The 20,886-nt window shown below is 47.1% G+C and overlaps 1 protein-coding gene and 1 long non-coding RNA gene across 4 annotated transcripts in view; one reads left to right on the plus strand and one right to left on the minus strand.

The window, feature by feature from the left end:
• Nucleotides 1-20,886, minus strand: part of LOC149525645 (uncharacterized) — a 34,006-nt gene that overhangs the window by 8,727 nt on the left and 4,393 nt on the right. For 2 of the 3 annotated variants that reach the window (XR_016347514.1, XR_016347513.1), the window contains exons 2-3: nt 11,685-11,935; nt 153-10,102 (exon numbers count right to left, since the gene is read on the minus strand). This is a non-coding gene — a long non-coding RNA (uncharacterized LOC149525645). The remainder of the gene's footprint in view (nt 1-152; nt 10,103-11,684; nt 11,936-20,886) is intronic. The other variant, XR_016347515.1, reaches the window with a different exon arrangement.
• LOC102455180 (scavenger receptor cysteine-rich domain-containing protein DMBT1-like) overlaps nt 18,361-20,886 on the plus strand; it is a 93,199-nt gene continuing 90,673 nt past the window's right edge. Inside the window, exons 1-2 of the mRNA XM_075903235.2 lie at nt 18,361-18,607; nt 20,418-20,536. Coding sequence (XP_075759350.2) covers nt 20,476-20,536 — 61 coding nt within the window. The 5' untranslated portion in view covers nt 18,361-18,607; nt 20,418-20,475. The remainder of the gene's footprint in view (nt 18,608-20,417; nt 20,537-20,886) is intronic.

Raw genomic sequence — 20,886 nt, forward strand, 5'->3', positions numbered from 1 at the left:
CAGGCTCCTGGGCAGGTTGAGGGGCTGGCTGCAGTGGTCATGTGTCCATACTGCAGTAGCACGTGCTGGCCTAGCTGCCCCCATGACACTGTGCCTCCCGCCCCCTGTGCAGCTACCTCCCCAGCCCTCTCTGCGTGCGTGCACTAACATACCTGAAGATCCCTCCCAAGCCTTCTCAGAGGCCTGGGAGATGTCCAGGCTCCAGGGACAGAGTGATGGTCCTGCTCTCCTGGTCCTCGTCCCCCTGCTCTGATGGCGGCTGCACCTGGCCCTCCGGCTCCTCTATCCCGGGAACAGGCTCCAGGCGCTGGAGAATGGGCTGCTCCAGCCCGGAGTCCAGCACAATGGAGGGGAAGAGGGTTCTGCCCCCCCAAGGATGTGGTGGAGCTCCTTGTAGTAGGGGCAGATGTGGGGTCCTGCCCCTGAGTGTCCCCTCCACTCCGTCACCCTCACATATCCCTGATGGAGCTTCTTCACCTTGGCCCGGACCTGTTCCATGGTCCGGGCAGGGTGACTTCACTCTGTCAGGGATGTGGCCATGCGGGTGAAAATTTTGGCATTTTGCAGTTTGCCCGGGGTTCCTGGAGCAGTTACTCCTCACCCCACAATTTGAGGAGGGTCACAATTTCTGTGCCTGACCACACTGGTGCGCAGCGCTTGCTGCCCCTGGGAAGCAGGGGGTCCTGTGGCTGCTCCGTCAGGGCCAGCAGGGTCTTAGGCACCTGCTTGCTCCACCATCTGTGCCGGCAGAGCGCCACAGCAAGGCAGCTGGCTGTGGGCAAGTTTCCTGCCGGAATGGCTGTGCAGGGTGCCTGCCCCTTTAAGAGGGACCAGCAGACAGGAACAAGAGCGTTGTGATTGACTGCTATGGAGCATCCAAACGGACACTGGTGTTTTTCCCTGGAGGCCAGTTTTTACACAAAAACCCCTGTGGAGCGTCCACACTTGCCTTTCGGATGTGTGTGGGGGTGGATGTGGAAAAGGGAGTTCTTTTGAAAAAAGAGGCCTTCAGGAACTAACACAGGTGCCCTGGCGGCCGCTCCATCCAAACTAATCAGAATTCTATAATTCCTGTCTCCTGCCGGCTCTTAAAGCTGCAGGCACCCAGTGTTACTCCAAATGTCACTGGATACCATCCCAGGGTTATACTCATGTGGATTTATTAAGGCTACGTCTAGACTGCAGGCCTCTTTTGAAAAAGAGCATCTAGACTACAACCAGTACTTTTGAAAAAGCAAGCCGCTTTTTCGAAAGAGAGCACCTAAGCAGTCTGGATGCTCTCTTTCGAAAAAAGCACAGTTTGCATTACATCGCACCTTTTTTCGAAAGAGCACTTTCAAAAAAAGGCATTCTTCCTTGTAAAATGAGGTTTTCCGCGGTCAAAAAAACTGCCGCTTTCTTTCAATTTACTTTAGAAAGAAAGCAGCAGCAGTCTAGATGCAGAAGTTTTTTCAGAAAAAACCCTGTAGTCTAGACACACCCTAAATGAGGAATTATCAATCCACTGTAGGGTGAAACTCAAGGAGATTGAGCGGTCACTGAATGCCACTATAGGGTTAAACAGAAGGGGACTGAGCTCTCTCTCACCCACACAAACACACACCTTCATTAGTTCATTCAAACACATTCATTCATGCCCTCAGGCACTCACACACTTACCCAGGCAAAAGGTTGCAGAGCAGGCCAAGGCATATTGACTCCCCATGTTTGCCTCTAGCCATGGATCCTGGGAGCTGGTCAGAAAGAGGGCTTCTGCCACATGCTCTTTGCATTTATAAGAACTGGGTGGCTCCTGTCACTCTGGCAGGGGTCTTTCCTCCAGATTTGTCACTGAGGAGCATGCCCAGACCTCCCTCAAGGCAAAACATGTGGAGCCAGGAGGGGAGTAATTAAAGACACAAGGCTGCACTTAGCAAACAAAGGACCAGGAATGAGGGAGGTCTGGGCATGCTCCTCAGTGACAAACCTGGAGAAAAGACCCCTGCCAGAGTGACAGGAGCCACCCAGTTCTTATAAATGCAAAGAGCAAGTTTGTAAGCAAGTTACAAGCAATGCGACTGAGAGTTACAAAGATTACGAAGTTGCAAGGTTCAACAATCACCAAGTTTGGAGCTGTGGGGTGAGCAGGAGACCCTGCAGGATCTCTGCTCCAGAGGCAGAATGTGGACATATACCGCTGGGTGGCTGAGGCTCTGGCCATGAGAGGCCATCCCTCCAGGACACTAGAATAAGTACAGAGCAAAGTGAAGGAGCTACGCCAGGGCCAGGGAACATAGCTCTCACTCCGGGGCAGGACCCCAGTCCTGCCCCTACTACCAGGAGCTCCACCAAATCCTGGGGGGTGGTTTAGCCCCTTCCCCACTTGTGGTGGTGGACTCCAGACTTGAGATGCCTGTCATCACCCACCTGGGGCTCCCTGGTGAAGAGGAGGAGGACAAGGAAGAGCCGCAGGAGGAGGAGGAGGGGATGGCCAAGAGTTACCCTCACCCTGGAGCCGGTACCCCAGGCCCTGGATGTTTTGCAGGCATCCTCTGAGAGTGAGGAGGGATCATCAGGCGAGTGATCTCAGTTTGTCTCACACACAGAGTGGGGGAGGCAGGTGCAGAGGGGATGGGATGTGACCATCACTCAGCCTGGACATCGTGCTGCTCTCTATGCCCGTGGAAGCATGTGCAGCTCCAGTTTGTGCCATGTAGCAACAGGAGGCAGTCCCGGAGCATCCACAGGACCATGCTTACAAGCTCTGGGAAGGCCACACACGTATGACCCCCAGGGGGATGCTCTCCCAGCACCAGCCACCGCTGGAAGCAGGCGGGGCACACGGCCCCACACAGACTGAGGAGTGCCACACATGGCATGCCCAGGCATGCCTACTTGCATGAGGCCCCACCCACTCCCATGGACAGTGCTGCCAAGAGCAGGTGTGTATGTGGGCCTCATGGAAGGCCAGGCTCTTCCAGGCCCCTTTCCTGCTCATGGGATCCCAGTTTGGACAGACACTTCCCTTGGCTAATTGTCTGTGGGGACATGCCTATTCTCTGGCCCAAGGACTGTTGCTCACTGCTTACAGAGGAGGGTATAGCTTCAGGGACAGTCCCTGCATGGATGAGTGGCCACCTCTCTCTCTTCATTCTCCAGAGCAGGACCAGCCGTCGCTGAGGGATGATCACTGCCAACTGAGGCAGCTGCCTGACCCTAGGGGAGCTACAAGCACAGGAGAGTCCAGGAGGACCTCATGAGGGAGCGTGTGGCCATCCTCTGCGACATGCATCAAGGAAAGCTGCAGAAGAGCTCCAGTGGGAGGGGGAATTGGCAGCAGGGAGAATTCAGCTCCATATGAGAGCACAAACAGCACACTGATAGAATGGTTAACCTTCCCCCAGTCCCATAAGAGTAACCCTGATAAATGAGCATACCGCAGAGTACTGGGCAAATCTGGTAACACACTCCACTATATGCATTATATGGTTAACCTAACGTGGATAGAGCTCCCAGTAAAGGTTTAAACTAAAAGGGAACCAGCTCTCTCTTTCTCTCTCTCTCACACACACACCAGCTTTCTCTCTCTCTCTCACACACACACACACATATTCAGTCACTCATTCACACACTTTCATTCCTTCCCTCAGGCACTCACACACTTACACAGGCATATGGGTTGCAGAAGGAGCCAAGGCATGTTGATTCTGGAGGGTCTGTCTGCTGATCATAGTTGGGGAGCTAGTCAGAAAAGAAAGAGAACTTCTAGCTTGAGAAAGAGGACTTTTGCCTCCTGCTCTCTCTTATTGCCTCTGTACAACTCCTGTGACTCATCTACATTCATCACCAGGGAGCATGCCCAGACTTCCCTTGATCCAGATGTCAGAGCAAGTGTGTCTCCTTGATTGGTCTGATGACTCATCACCTGACTCAATATGCTCAGCCTTGCAGTTTCTAATCCCAAACACACAATAGTCTCCACTCACACACACATATCCATATCTCAGGGGAGAATGCAATTTAGAGCAAGTTACAAGCAGAGTGGATGAAGGTTACAAAAAGGTACAACATTGCAAGGTATTACAAAGAGGTGTAGACTTTAAAAGGTAATGCAGCTGAAACAATTACAAAGCTTCAGAGAATCATTTGCAAATCATCAGTTTACTTGTGCAAGAACACACGGCCAGTGTAGACAGGCAGCAAGTTTTTGCACAAGAGCAGCTGCTTTTGTGCAAGATCGCGCCAATGTAGACACAGCCTTACAGTTTATTGTATTTCTAGAAAAATCCACGTGTCAAATCAAGTAACAGCTCAGGCGGAGGCTTTATGCAAAAAGTTTGGGGGTTGAGTTTGGGTTAGCGGTGAACAGGGCAGCAGCCAACATGAGAGTTTGCCTGGAAAACATCTAAGAGGAGCTCAGGTAAGTGTGGCTTTTGGGGCACTATGTTGTGAGCTGGTGGGGTGAGGTGAGTATCTGTGAACATTTGTTAGACTGTGTGTTTGGCAGTTTGATAAGAGCGGCAGTTTGAAAAGTGTGAATTGGGAGTGCTTTGTTCCAGGTGGGCCTTCAGGAGCTGATTGCATTAGAGGCATGGCTTTGAGACGGGCCTACCCAGCTGCCTTATAAAAAGGCAGCCAGAGCAAATACAGTGAGCAGCCAACGGAGGAGTTTGCCCTAGCAGAACCCCATGGTGGTTTGTGGTCTTTTTCTTGAATTTTATTTCTCTCCTGCTCTTCAAGGAGGCATTTATAAACATCTGGGTTGTGTCTAGACTGGCAAGTTTTTCCGCAAAAGAGGCTGCTTTTGTGGAAAAACTTGCCAGCTGTCTACACTGGCCACTTGATTTTGTGCAAAAGCACTGACGTTCTACTGTCCAAAATCAGAGCTTCTTACGCAAATGCTTTGATGTTCCTGTTAGGGCAAAAGCCCTTTTCTGGAAATGCTTTTGTGCAAAAGGGCCAGTGTAGACAGCTGAAAACTGTTTTGCGCAAAAAAGCCCCAATAGTGAAAATGGCGATCGGGGCTTTCTTCCGCAAAACCGCGTCTAGATTGGCACGGACGCTTTTCTGCAAAAGTGCTTTTGCGGAAAAACATCCATGCCAATCTAGACGCTCTTTTCCGCAAATGCTTTTAACGGAAAACTTTTCCGTTAAAAGCATTTGTGGAAAATCATGCCAGTCTAGACGTAGCCCTACAGTATGGATAGTAATAGGTCTGTTGTTACCTGCATAGCATGTGCCATATTTGTTTTCCTCCTGGAGATAAAAGGGATTTAATCTGCACTAAGTGCAAGAAATAAAAATTAGAGGACTGGAGGCCCAAGTATCAACCCTACCTTCCATCAGAGAGGATGAAAACTGCAGGCACAGCAGGCTGAAGAACCAGTAAGGGCAGTACAGAACAAGGAAGAAAACTGGCAGCCTGTAACCTCTAGGGCTGTGTCTAGACTGGCAAGTTTTTCCGCAAAAGCACGTGCTTTTGCGGAAAAACTTGCCAGCTGTCTACACTGGCCGCTTGAATTTCCGCAAAAGCACTGACTTCCTACTGTAAGAAATCAGTGCTTCTTGCGGAAATACTATGCTGCTCCCATTCGGGCAAAAGTGCTTTAGCACAAAGCTTTTGCTCAAAAGGGCCAGTGTAGACAGCTCAGATTTGTTTTGCGCAAAAAAGCCCCGATCGCGAAAATGGTCATCAGGGCTTTTTTGCGGAAAAGCATCCGTGCCAATCTATACGCTCTCTTCCGCAAATGCTTTTAACGGAAAAGTTTTCCGTTAAAAGCATTTGCGGAAAATCACGCCAGTCTAGACGTAGCCAATGAGAAGGAAGCCAACTCAAGTATCGCCAATTCTGGTGGTGATAAGCAACTGCTTTCAGGCTTTCTGCACAGGCACTAGTGTGGAGAATGCTTTGGCAGAGACCTCCCAGGGAGGAGATCAGAAGGATACCCCATCTACTGGTGTCATGTTACTGGATTTTAAAGGGTGCAGCAATGATCTGGCTGCTACCACAGGGTGGTGGTCACCCCAAAGTATGTACAAAGGGAGCAAAGTGAGGTATCAGATGAAAGCTTATGTTCTACTGATTCTATGTATGCTACTCATGTACTTGTATGATGTTTATATGTGGAGTTACGAGTATGGACTCTGTGCTTGTACTGTGGATGTTCTCTGTCTGGGACAGAGCAGTGGGCCTGGACTGCCTGCTGTAAGGAAGGAATGTCCAATGACTGACTCTGCTAATTAGCATGGCCCCAAGGACAGTGGCTCTCAAGGTGCCCAATACACACCTGCGAACCAGTCAGTATCTAATGGCTGCAGGCATGGGACACAGGGATATTGGAAGGTACTAGGAATGGATATAAAGTGCCATGAAGCAGCCTCCATCGTGTCTTCAATTCTGCTACTGATCCCAGATGCAGCTTTGTGAGGGACAGAGCACCAGGAAGGACTGTAGACCCATCCTGACATAGGATGTACACCAGAGACTTCTAAGCTAGCAGTTTATAACATCTGTGCTGAGAGCCTGTATCAAGAACTTGGGGATTGGTGCATGTAGTGTAATCTCCTTAACTAGCCAATTAGCACGTCATCAGACGGGATTTTCAGATCTCTCCTCCACGTCCGTCTTCTCTCCTCAGCCGCCGGTCTCTCGCTCCGTGTCTCTCTCCTCCTCCTCCTGCCTCCCTGTCTCTCTCTCCGCCTTCTACCTCTTTCTCCGTCTCTCCCTTTCTCTTCTCCTCCTCCTGCCTCTCACTCTTTCCTGCAGTCTCCTCTGTCTCCATCAGGGATGCATGCTTGTCCAGGCCCCGCCCTCTAGGCATGTACGTCACCGCCCACCACTCTTCACCTCCTACCGTGGCACTCGGCTAGGGTGGTCGGGCGGTGACATTCACGGCCAGGGGTCGGAGCAAGCGGTCGTTTGGGCTCCCCCGCGGCAGCCCGGCTGAGCGGCACAGAAGTCAGCTGAGCGCCCCAGCGGAATGCGAAGGGGGGGCAGGAAGGTTATGTACATGGCCTGGCCCCGCCCCTGGCCATGTATGTCACCGCCCCGCCCCTCTTCTTCTCCTGCTGTGGTGCTCAGCTGACTTCTGCGCCAATCAACCGGGCTGCCACAGGGAAGCAAACGGCACAAGCAGCCATTTGGGCCCCGGGCCCCATGCAGCATGGGGCCCAAATGGCCGCTTGCACCACTTGCTCCCCTGCGGCAGCCCAGCTGAGCGGTGCAAAAGTCAGCCAAGTGCCATGGTAGAAGGCAACAGCGCCCCCTAGAGGCAACTCAATGCTACAGCGTTACAGTCTCGGACATTGGGCTACTATATATATCTATATATATATATATATATGATAACTGTACTCTCGACCTTTTCTTTCATTAATAAACCGTTAGATTATAAATTTTAAAGGACTGGCACAGTGTGCTTTTTGTGGGTAAAATCCAAGGTGTAAACTGACCAGGGATTTGTGGCTGGTTCTTTGGGACCGGAAGAACCCATTCGGGGTAGGTGAGATTGGGTTCTGTAACCCCTCACTTGCGTGTAGGCCCAGGGCTGATTGTGGCACATGGAGAGCTGGGGTGTCTGAGGGGCTTTTCTCATGCAGCTTCCTGCTGGCCTGATCGCAGCCAAAGCACTCTGTGAGATTGGTTTGTGGCCTGTTTGGGAAAGGTCTCCAGTCGAGGGCTGAAAGTAGCCCTGGCTTTGAGCAATTCACCCTGAGCAGAAACCCTCAGCGGTGCCCAGACCCAGCCCAGTCCGTCACAGACCCCATTTACCAGTAGGCATGGGATGCGTAGTCCTAGGGATGGGGGTTCTACAACCACTGCCCCCAAGAGAAGAAGACGGGTGGTGATGGTCGGAGACTCCCTCCTAAGAGGGCCGGAGTCATCCATCTGACAACCAGACTTGGAATCTTGAAGTGTGCTGCTTGCCAGGAGCTAGATTCAAGATGTGACTGAGTCTTCCAAAACATATCAAACCTTCAGATTGCTACCTCCTCCTGCTTTTCCATGTAGGAACCAATGATATGGCCAAGAATGACCCTGGGAAGGTCACTGCAGATTCTGTAGCACTGGGAAGAAGGATCAAGGAACTTGAAGCACAAGTGGTGTTCTCGTCCATCCTGCCTGTTGAAGGAAGAGATCCATGTAGGGATTCTTGAATTCTGGAAGTAAATGCGTGGTTGCACAGGTGGTGTTGGAGAGGGCTTTAGTTTCTTCAATCATAGGACTCTGTTCCAGGCACAAGGATTGTTAGGAAGAGATGGGATCCACCTAACCAAGAGAGGAAAGAGCATGTTCGCGGACAAAATAAGGCTTTAAAATAGGTTTGTTGGGGGATGGTAAACTAAGCCCTGAGGGAAGTGGGGTACCTGGAAGAAATAAAAGGAGGAAGGAGCAACAAAGGAGGACCCCTAATTCAAATGGAGATGGTAGGGCGATCAACTAGTTATCTAAGATGTTTATACACAAATGCAAGAAGCCTGGGAAACAAGCAGGAAGAATTAAAGGCCTTGGCACAGTCAAAACTATGATTTGATTGGAATTACGGAGACTTGGTGGGATGATTCACATGATTGGAGCACTGTCATGGAAAAGTATAAACTGTTCAGGAAGAACAGGCATGGGAGAAAAGGTGGAGGAGTTGCACTGTATGTAAGAGAGCAGTATGATTGTTCAGAGCTCCAGCATGTAGAGGGAGAAAAGCCTGTTGAGCGTCTATGGGTTAAGTTTAGAGGTGGAAGCAACAGGGGTGATGTTGTGGTTGGTGTCTGCTATAGTCCGCCGGATCAGGTAGATGGATGAGGTAGACGAGGCTTTCTTCAGACAACTAAGAGAAGCTTGCAGATCACAGGCCCTGATTCTCGTGGGGGACTTTAATCACATGACATTTGTTGGAAGACCAATACAGCAGTACACAGACAATCCAGGAAGTTTTTGGAAAATGTTGGGGATAACTTCTTGGTACAAGTGCTGAAGAACCGACCAGGGGCTGTGCACAGCTTGACCTGCTGCTCACAAACAGGGAGGAACTAGTAGGGGAATAAGATGTGGGAGGCAACCTGGGAAGCAGTGAACATGAGATGGTAGATTTCAGGATCCTGACCAAAGGAAAAAAGGAGAGCAGAAAAAATACAGCCTCTGGATTTCAAAAAAGCAGATTTTGACTCCCTAAGGGAACTGATGGGCAGGATCCCCTGGGATGCTAACATGAAGGGGAAAGGAATCGAGGAGAGCTGGCAGTATTTTAAAGAAGGCTTATTGAAGACACAGGAACAAAGCATCCTGATGCACAGTAAGAAAAGCAAATATAGTAGGTGGAGGAAATCCTTGGTGAGTTTAAACACAAAAAGGAGGCTTATAAGAAGTGGAAATTTAGACAGATGACTTGGGAGAAGTATAAATATATTATTTGAGAATAAAGGGGTATAATCAGGAAGGCAAAAGCACAATTGGAATTGCAGCTAGCAAGGTATACGAAGAGTAACAAGAAACCTAATGGACCAGCTGTGATTAGGGTGTGAGCCACATCTCCCATATCACCCTCCCAACCCTGAGAGACTCACAGGCACCGCCAACCCCATGAGGGCCTTGAGCGGGAACATATAGCCTGCCTCCTTTCCCTACAGTGGTTCTGGAGTGGTAGGACTGGAGGTTGGACGTGGGCCTAGAGCAGCACCATGCTGACCTTTGTGGGGTCCAGGTGTCCTGTGTAGGGCCTCATTAACCAGAGGAGCAGAGAGTAGGCTCCATGATGTACAGTGACATGTCCACGCCCCTGACCCTGAGAGTGTGGTCGGGGGAAAAAAGTGCCTTCCTCCAGCTTCTGGGAGAGGCTGGAGTTGTGGAAGATGCGGGCATTGTGAGCCTTCCCTGACCGCCTGATATTGATGTAAGTGAACCAGTCTCGGTGGTCCACGAGGATCTGCAGCATGATTGAAAAGTAACCCTTCCAGCTGATATAATTAGAGGCCCGGTGATCAGGGGTCCGGATTGTGTTATGGGTGCTATCAACATCCCCATCCCACCCCCCTGCAGTTGGGGAAAGCCCATGGTGGGGAAGTCAGCCACGGTGAGGTCCACGTCACCCAGAATGATGACCCTGCGCAGCCAGATGTTGTTGATGGCCTGTAGAAGGACACAAACAGAATTGCATGGTTGCCAGGGTTCTCAGGAAGTCCCAGAGCCCAACCCCCCTTCTCCTACACCAGGACCAATTCCAACTACCCCATTCCTGGCACCAGAAGAGATGGTGCACAGTGTTCAGGGGAGGGTGAAAGGGGCTGTGCTGCATGAGCAGCATGTGAAAAGAGGAAAGGAGGTGCCCCACAGGGAGTGGTGGGTCCTTTTCCTGCAGTGCATAAGGGCAATCTTCAGTAACTGCACCAGGAGGTGCAGCAGCAGGTCTAAGAGGTTGTGACTGCTTTCCAGCAAGTCTGGCTCCATGGCTGTAATGTCCACAAGAGCAACCAGAGCAGACAGTGAGAAAAGTTTGCTGCCCTCAAGGACATAGGCAGTGGAGAAGCATCTGAGACACGGCTGTAGAGGGAGGTCTTTTTAAGCATGAGCCTCAGATAGCTTCAGGCAGCAGCTACAGGAAATTAATGGGCAGCAGGTTTAAAACAAATATAAGGAAGTGCTTCTTTACACAATGCATAACCCCACAAAACTCATTGCTAGGGATGAGGTTGAATGTCATAGCATAGTTGCCTTCAAAAAAGATGTAGCTAAGAAGGATAAATGCATCAATGGCTATTAGCTTAGATGGTCAAGGATGCAACCACATGCTCTGAGTATCATTAACTCTCTTATTGCCAGCAGTTCAAACTATACTACGGGAAATGGATCACTTGATCCTTTCCCTAAGATATTCATTCCCTTTAAAGCATTTGGATCCAGCCTCTTGTCAGAAGCAAGATACTGGGCTAGATGGAGCTCTGGTCTGATGCAGTGTGGCCGTTCTTAAGTTCTTACGTTAAGTAAATAAAAATCTTTCCACATGATTGGGTAAATAATTGCCATGTGAATACTTGCATGAATTAGATATTTGCAGAAGTATTCTCCCTAACACAATTTGACTTTTCATAAATGTTTCTGCAAATAAAAATTAACTAACCTGGATACCATTATTAATTATTAGATTTAAAAAATGGTGATTAATCACAGTTTTAATCATACTGCTAAACAATAATATAATGTAATTTATTTAAATATTTTGGATGTTTTCTATATTTTCAAATATATTGATCAGAATAAAGTGTATAGTGCTCACTTTACGTTGTTTTTATTAAAATATTTTCACTGTAAAAAAAAGAAATACATATATGGTATTTCTCAATTCACCTCATACAAGTACGTTAGCACAATCTCTTTATTGTGAAAGTTCAACTTACAAATGCAGGTTTTTGTTTGTTTGTTTTTACAAAATTGCACTAAAAAATAAAATATAAAACATTAGAACCTGTAAGTCCACTCAGTCTTACTTCTTGTTCAGCCAATTTCTAAAACAAACAAGTTTGTTTACAGCTATGGGAGATAATATTGGCCAATTATTTACAATGCCACCTGAAAGTGAGAAAAGATGTTCATATGACACTGCTGTAGTGAGTTTCCACCCTGATATCTGCCTATTGTTAGGGATGCCAGAACAATTTTCATAGTAGAGGTTCTGTGATGGGGCACTAGGAAAGCAAGGCTTAACCAGACTTACCTGGATGAGGACGTTCCACTCTCACAGCCCTGCTAGGCATGCTCAGACTTCAGCCTGAGTATAAAGGCCTGCAGACAGGCCCAGTCTGGGCTGGAGGTGAAGGAGGTACTGCCAGGGCGCCTGGAGTCGAACTGCCAGTTGGACTGGGCCAGGAGAAAAGCCAGCAAGACACCAGAGACACTGTCAAGGATCAGGAGGCAGGGCCCTGGAGAGAATCCGGTGGAACTTGGCGTGTTGCAGATGATTCCCCACTAAGGATGTAACAGTATAGTAGATTAACCTATAAGCTTTTACTTATCGAATAATGCTGTAGACTACATGCATTTCCCTCCCCCTCCCCTGCCAGTATACTTTTTAGCAGGCTAGACAGCATTCTGGCTCAGTCCTGGCTTGCGCTGGGTCGGGGACCTACCCGCACTGCAGCTCTGCATTTCAAGTATATTAGGAGCTGTGTGGGCAGGCAGCCCAGTTCATGCTGGGTCCCCCCTCAGTCTCCTCTTTTCTAAACTGAAAAGTCACAGTCGTTTTAACCTCTCTTCATATGGGACCTGTTCCAAACCCCTAATCATTTTAGTTGCCCTTTTCTGAACCTTTTCCAGGACCAAAATATCTTTTTTGAGGTGAGGGGATCACATCTGCACATAGTATTCAAGATGTGGGTGTGCCATAGTTTTATACAGGGGCAGTAAGATATTCTGGGTCTTATTTTCTATCCCTTTCTTACTAATTCCTAGCATCCTATTTGCCTTTTTGACCAACGCTGCACACTCAGAGGCAGTAGCACAGAGTAACAGGCAGCCATTCCATGAGGGGAGCTGGTTTTTAAACCAGCTCCCCTCATGGGCCAGCTCCCACCTGGCATCCCATGCTGCTGCAGCAGCGTGGAGTGGTAGGTGGCTCCACAGGAGTGGGGCCAGAGTGCACTGCCTGTTGGCCCCACCCCCAGTGTTACGCCAAGTCGGGATTCCCCCAAATCCTGCAGCCCCATAGCAGCAAGAACAGACTCTGCCAGCCAGAGAATAGAGAGGGTTTATTTCTCCTCCAGGCTACAACACAGCATAGACATGATGTGGCTATAGGAGTATGGGCCAGGATGCCTCAGATCCTTTAGGTTAGAGGGGGGGTCCATCACCCCCCTAGACCTCCAGCCCTCAGTTTAGGCTGACTCCTTCATATTCCCCAGCCAGCAACTGACCCTTCCCCTCAAGCCTTCTGTTGGTCTCCACCTCTCTCCCTTTGTCTCTCCCCCTGGGAATCCCCTGTTATCTCCTCAGGCTGAGCCTAGGTGTCTGGGTTAATACACGTTTGGGTGAGTCAGTGGGAATCACACATCGCAGTGCAGGGGGACCCCGGGGTTACAGAGCAGACAGCCCCCCCACTACGCCACACCTGGTGACACAGAATAGTTGACTAAACAATAAGAATTCATGAGGTTACTTGACTATTCAGTTAACCGATATTTAACATCCCTATTCCCCACCAAGTTAATGGTGGACCACACCACCACTATTAGGGCCCCAGACTGGGACCTGGTGGAATAGGGAGGCCCTGGATCTCCCTACCAACATAAGAATGGCTGTACTAGGTCAGACCAAAGGTCCATCTAGCCCAGTATCCTGTCTGCTGATAGTGGCTAGCACCAGGTGCCCCAGAGAGGGTGGACCGAAGACAATGATCAAGCGATTTGTCTTCTGCCATCCTTCTCCAGCCTCTGACAAACAGAGGCCAGGAACACCATTTCTATCTCCTGGCTAATAGCCTTTTATGGACCTAACCTCCATGAAATTATCTAGCTTCTCTTTAAACTTTGTTATAGTCCTAGTCTTCACAGCCTCCTCTGGCAAGGAGTTCCACAGGTTGACTACACGCTGTGTGAAGAAGAACTTTCTTTTATTAGTTTTAAACCTGCTACCCATTAACTTCATTTGGTGTCCTCTAGTTCTTCTATTATGGGAACTAATAAATAACTTATTTATTCAGCCTGTCCACACCACTCATGATTTTATAGACCTCTATCACCGTGGTCCCCAACCCGGTGCCCGCGGGCGCCATGGCGCCCGCCGGGCTCTTTACATGCGCCCGCGGAGCAATCTGGGCTGGCAGGTGCCAGCCCCGGGCGCATGGCCGGTCCCGGCCCCGGGGGCGCCGCGCGTGCCCTTGCCGGCTCCGGCTCCGGCATTAGCCCCGCCCCCGGGGGCACCGCGCGTGCCCTGGCCCCGGCCCCGCGGCGCTTACGGGGGGCGCGCCGGCCCCGGGCGCGTGGCTATGGGGGGGGCCCCGCCCCTGGGCATGCGGCTGGGGGGGCCGCCCCCGAGCGGGCAAGTGTCCCCGCCCCCTGGTGCCCGCCAACCTGAAAAGGTTGGGGACCACTGCTCTATCATATCCCCCCTGAAAAGTCCCAGTCATTTTAACCTCTCTTCAGATGGGACCCATTCCAAGATGCGGGTGTACCATAGTTTTATACAGGGGCAGTAAGATATTCTGGGTGTTATTTTCTATCCCTTTCTTAATAATTCCTAGCATCCTATTTGCCTTTTTGACCGCCGCTGCACTCTGTGTGGAAGTTTTCAGAGAACTATCCACGATAACTCCAAGATCTCTTTCCTGATTTGTCATAGCCAAATTAGCCCCCATCATATTATATGTATAGTTGGAGTTATTTTTTTCCAACATGCATTATTTTACACTTATCCACATTAAACTTAATTTGCCATTTTGTTGCCCAATCACTCAGTTTGGTGAGATCTTTTTGAAGTTCTTCACAGTCTCCTTCTGTCTTACCTAACTGTTTAAGATAGTCATCATCCACAAACTTTACCGCCTCACTGCTTACCCCTTTCTTCAGATCATTTATGAATAAGTTGAAAAGGATTGGTCCCAAGACTGACTCTTGGGGGACACCCCTAGTTACCCCTTTCCATTCTGAAAATTTACCATTTATTCCTACCCTTTGTTTCCTGTCTTTTAACCAGGTCTCAGTCCATGAAAGGACCTTCCCTCTTATCCCACCTCCTCAATCCCCAACCTGTAGGCCCTGCACCTGCTTTTATTGATTCTGGATGCTAGGCCATACTGCCCCAGCGAGAAGGATTCTGGCCATGAGGCTCCACTGTCCTAGGGAGAGGGCTGTATGTTTAGGACAGGAGCTGAATTACTGAATGTGCAGGGTTAGGGTATGATTTTAAGAGCCCTAGCGACTCAACAGCTCCCCCTGGGGGGGGGGGGGCAGGTGCACTATCCCATCACAGGTTCCAAGAGCCATTTAACCAAACGATAAACCCTGAATATAATGGAAACCCCTACAAGCCATAGGGTGCAGCAGCACCTCCATCATCCCTAGATCCAGCAGCTATACCTATTGTCCTATGCTATCCATTTTAATGCTCCCCTATTTATTTTGGTTCTGCACATTCTAAACTCAAAACTCCAGTCATCTGAAGAAGTGGGCTGTGCCCATGAAAGCTCATGATATTTTCTACGTGTTTTGTTAGTCTATAAAGTGCTACCAGACCATTTGTTGTTTTTTAAGTTTATCATTGTAGAATAGTATGCTTATTTATTTTATTTATTTATTTAATTTTACCCAGCCTTTCTATTTAAAATATTCAAGGCGGCTTACAAGAACAAAAAAAAAAAAATTCAAATACAAATACAAATACAAATACAAATACACACACACATATATATATATATATATATATATATATATATATATATATACACATACATATATATATAAAAAAATCAGTGTCAGATAGCCACTGGACTGACTGGATTCATGGCCAGAGGCCCTGGCCAACTGAAAGGCTCCCAGAAAAATCTACCACTGGTGGAAGCCGAGCAGAGTGGGGGGAGGCAACTCACCACAACAACCACCAGCCCTTTACCCCAGTAGCAGCTACAGGATGACAGAAGCCTCCCTCTGTAGCAGTCCCTGACACCAGAAGCTTTGGGACAGGGAAACCCTGCCCCAGCACTCCCACGCATTTCTGGCCAGATCCACTCTCTTTCAGAAACATCAGGTGGGGGGCAGAGGAAGCCCCAGTACCCGGATCCCTGTTGTGGCCCTGGGACACAAGGTCTCGGAGTCCCTGCTGGGGGTCCAAGTTGTGGCACTAGGACAACTTCTGTGATCTTGGGGCTATGGGTGGGGCCAGAAAGGAGCAAAACAGGTTGTGGGGAGGGTGGAAGGCCCCCACTTGCTTTGACCCAGGGCTCCAGAAAACCTTATTCTGCCTCTGTTCACTATGGGCTTATCTACACTACAGAGAAGATTTATGATCTTCTACTGTTGGATTTAGCGGGTCTAAACCCATAAATTGAAATGCAGCCCCCACTGGCGTCCTGTATTCCTTTCAGTGAGAACTAAGAGAAGCTGATGGAAGCATGTGCTCCCATCGGCCTCCCACAGTATGGATGCTATGGTAGTTCAGATTAAGTTAAGCCGTATCCAGCTATGCATTTTGCATAGTTGGGTGGCATACCTTAATCCGAACTGCCTGGTCTAGTGCAGAGCTAGGCATATATGCCCATGTCAGGTAATGTGCATGTTAAACAGGAAGGTTTATGCTGCAGTTAATGACTGAAGTATTTACTTCCAAAGCCATTGCAGATACCACTTTTCTTCTATTTCCCTGTCAATGTCCCTGTTCCTCAGTACTCCACAGTGCCCTTAGCCTTTGTTTCCAGTTAAATTATAGTAAAGAGCTAAGAGTGGAAGAAGCCCCGGCAGTCTGACCACATGCATATTGGCCTATCATGTGATAGCTCTTTTTCCATTTGGGGCACAAAACAAGACGTTAAGGGTGATCCCCTTCTGTAGGATTACAGGCCCCCATTAGATATAGGCAAGCTATGGTTTTTAATAGAGCTGGGATATTAGCATGAGTCATAGTCCCAACATCTGTGACCAAACCAAATGAAATCATGAGAAAGAAGAGTTACTGAGTTAAGTAACTCAGCAGGGATCCTTCAAAGTACCAATGTTAACTTAAGGTTTGGGGTGAAGTAATAGAAATCAAACATGGTTAATTGGATACCAGGTACAGTAAATAACTGGCTATATAAGAAGTTGCTTTTGCTGGCCTCAGATAAGCTCTGATAATTGACAATTACATCACTTGTGTGCTAAAGATTATTAAAACTCCTAAAAGATTAATTGCCAATAGCTGCCTGCTAATAGTTAACCTTAAGTTAACACTGGTACTTTGAAGGATCTCTGCTGAGTTACTTAACTCAGACCAAGCTCTAACTGAGCCCCTTTTAAGTATCTTGATCAAATGTTTATAAATGTTTTGTTTATGTTAGTGTAATCCTTTGCTTATTATTTAGGCTTCTGGGGCATTTTAGATCTATAAATATAGTTCAGCCTTTGGAATTAATAAAGGAATTTATGGTCAAATTAGTGTTATTGTAATACACTGCATAAATACTAATTTCAAATTCTTTCTTTCTCTAATATCTTGGGGAAACTTGTTGAGCAAGTTTTCAGGCATTCCCCAGAGCACAGCAGCTGGTGTTGGTAATGTCAGCAAACTTTACATCCTGTTATTGCATTTTCTAGCTGAGGGATGGCATCTTAATGAAGAGAATATCCATGACTAGTGCACATTCAGTTCACCTTTTTAGTTTTATTTTTCAGCCAGTTCCCTTTCAGGAGCAGTTACTCATGTCAGGATTTTATGGGCTTCCCCCTTGCTTCCCCCCTCCCCTTCTCCCATGCATTTGAACAAATCGTTCTTTGCCAGCCACTGGCTGCTGCAAGGCAGGTAGCCTTCTGCAAATAATGCAGAATTTGCAGTTATGCAGAGAAGGAATTAGAAGGCTCAAAGAACACTCTTCTGGTCTCAGCAGGTCATTCACCTATTTCTCGCCACATTTGTCACTTGACGGCATAATCACAGTCTCTTGACTAAGTTCAGTTTCAGTGAAACAAATGCCCAAACCAGCCATACCTATAGGCATGCTAATAGGTGTTCAGGATATAGATAGATGATAGCTACATCCTTAAGGAGTGCTGAATAGTTGCATGTTGTGGGTAGCAGATAATCTAATTCTTAAGCTTTACGTTGTGATTTAGATTTTATGAATGTGAATTAATTTTCAGTTTATTGAGCTCTGATACATTCACTTTTGCCCTCCTGATATAAAAATTGGATAGGTTCTGGTCACCTGCTGAAAACAATAAAGAAAATTTCTAGGAAATAATGCATGGCAGTTGAAGAACATCATGGACAGCCAGATTGGGTTTCAGCATCTATCAGCTGGCATGCTGCTGTTGTAAAGCAGGCTTTTTCTGTCCACAGCCTTCGTGTATAGCCCATCCTGCCACACAAGGCCCCTCACACAAAACCCCAGATACTCAGAGGAGCATAGGAAGCACAATGCGAGTTCTGTGAACGGAATTTGACCTTACAGGCATCCTAAAACTCAAAAGCACCAAAAAAAACAGGGAGGTGAGCATGACTAGATAGCGCCTAGCTGCATTTACAGACAAGCCTCATTTGACCGTAGCTTGACCGGCCTTAGAAGCAAGAGAAAAAGAAAACATAAGGTAATAAAACACAACTGTCTCACACTAACTATGCCCCATCTGGTACTGTCCACGAGGGGATCACGCATACATCACAAAAATTCCTATAGGGCAGTATTGTCATACTACCTCATCACTAGCCTAACAGGCCCTGCCAAAAGCAGACCCTAGCATGGCATTAGACACCGAATTTTTGTATAAAAGACCCTCAATCCTTTTGTTCGACGGAGGTTCCGTGTATTGAGGGCACGTGTCTTTTTTTTTTGCCCGGCTAAAGGATTGATCACCCTGAGGCTGCCTTCCCACCCTTTGAATCAAATATAGGGGTGCACGAGTCCTGAGCATGCTCCGAGTTCTAGTGTGTCTTTGTGTTGTTATCGTTGCAGGATTTGTAAGTATTGCTTAAATTTATTAATTGGTAGTTTAGTTAATAGTTAAGCTGTATTAATTATATCCTATAATCCTGTGAAGTATAAGTAAGTCATATTAAGTGTATTGTATAGATAGTGTGATTTTGTGCTATGTGAAAGGGTTAAGTTTTAGCCCAGGTATAAGTGTTAGAAGAAAAACCCAGGAGTTGTCAACTTGTAACAGTAAAAAAAATCAATGACTAACTCCACCAGCTGTCCTAAAGTGACATTGGAGGGATTAGCTGTAGGTAGTTCTTTTATTATCATTATTTTAGCTTTGTTTTTTGTAGTTTTCATTTGTATGCTGCGTTGTCTTAGGCGAATTAGGGACAGTGATTTGATATAAGTGAATTGTAATCAAAGAATTGTAATCAGTTGGGTATAATTGTGCCCAAGCTTTTCTACACTGTAAAAGTATTGAGCAACTGCTAGTTTAAACACCTACTTGTTAATTGCTGGTTCTGACCACTTAATAAAAATCATTTGTTTCACCATCATCCAGTAGTTTTCACTGGGTAGTCGGCTTTAACCCTTGAGGCTCCCATCACATCACAGAACCAAAGTAAGACAGCTGCAAGATTGCACACTTTGAAAATAAGGGCATATAGTACAGGGACAATGAATACAATGTTAAACAGTATAGACCACAAATGATGTAGAAATAAAAGTTAAAATGGGGCAGGAACCAGATTATTTCATGACATCTTGAAATCTTGAACAAAACACAAAATTCTGGTGAAAAAATCATTTTGGCTTGAGCAAAATGTTTCATTTTGATAAAATCAAAACATTTTGCCCAATTTTGATTTTTAAGATGAAATACAATTACTTTCTAAATATAAAACATTGAAATGTTCCATTCCAAAAAGGTGAAATTGGAGAGTTATCATTATATAGTATCATGCGCTTTCATGGGCAAAACCCACTTCCTCAGATGACTGAGTTGTCAATTACACATGTGTAGCATTTATCTATAGTGTTTTTCAACCATTTAAAAATTACTGAAAAAATTGCACCAAGACAAATCAACTATATCATCATTCTTGATGAGACAAAACAAAGTCCCCACTATCTACAATGCAGGGGGGGCAGGAACCTCAGGCCTAGGGACAGAATCCTGGATCCGCATGCCTGGATCTAGCCCCCAAGAATCCCCCCATTTCAGCACTGGGAAGACTGCGCTGGTGCGTCAGCCCCCTCCACTGTGGGGCTAGAGCTCTCAAAATCTATTACGCTGGGCCCCCCCAAGACTCTAGTCTGTGAAGGGAACATGGGGAGTGTCTTTCTCCTTCTCAGTCAGGGTGCCACATTGAGGGGTTTGTTTTGTTGTATTTTGCTTCTTCTGTGTGGTCCCCAACTGATTTTTCTGTATGTCAGTGTCCACGACCCAAAAAAGCTTTCCCACACCTGATCTACAGTATTCACCGCTTAAGAACAATAACTGAAGAACTTGCTCTACCTCTAAGGACCCTACTATAATTGAGAGGCTATACAGGAAATCTTAAGAACCTCTGATTCCACTACTGGTATTCATGGTCCATGCATGAAGTTCTAACACTACCACAAAAGGAGCAGATGAAACTATTTTCTAACATTGCTCATCCAGTAACAACCATATTTTTTAAAAAAGACAGCTCTCATTCTATGGTGGGAGTGTGTGTGGCTGCAGGTGACTCCCACTTTGCTTTGCGGGTATGAATTTTCAGACTTTTTTTTTTTTGCCCTGCAACTGACAGCAGAAGCTAAATCTATATATTTCCCTCCCACTTTATGATCACATCTCAAACACAGAGAAGCCGTGGAAGGGTGATTAGGTGCAGCCAATGTCAGAAGACGGGTCAGGGTGGTGATGAAGGGACTTCTCTCCACTCAGCTGCTTTGGCTTCTCCTTTCTTTTCACTCCACCAGAAGTAAGTACCTGCTTTAGTTCACACATACAACAGAGACAACTGACCTGAAGGGTTATAATTTGGGGTCTGGTAGAGATGGGTTTTAGTGGGCACTTTTTCTTCTAGTTGCCAATTATGTAAATTAAGAAATGGTTTCTCTCAGAAAAAAATTAAACTAAATTTGTCTGTCTCCTATAGGTGAATGCTAGAGAGAAAGTTTAGCTATTTAGATATTATCTCTTATCACTTGCAGATATTGTGCAAAATATTTCATTCCTGGAGCACTGTGAGCCCAGAGCTGTTTCCTTAGCACACCAAATGACTCCAGAACTAATGCTGTCACTTGACTGGTAATCAGAGCTAGATTCTCT

This window comes from Pelodiscus sinensis, chromosome 1, assembly GCF_052426305.1.
Source record: "Pelodiscus sinensis isolate ZL-2025 chromosome 1, ASM5242630v1, whole genome shotgun sequence".
NCBI classification, from domain to species: domain Eukaryota; kingdom Metazoa; phylum Chordata; order Testudines; family Trionychidae; genus Pelodiscus; species Pelodiscus sinensis.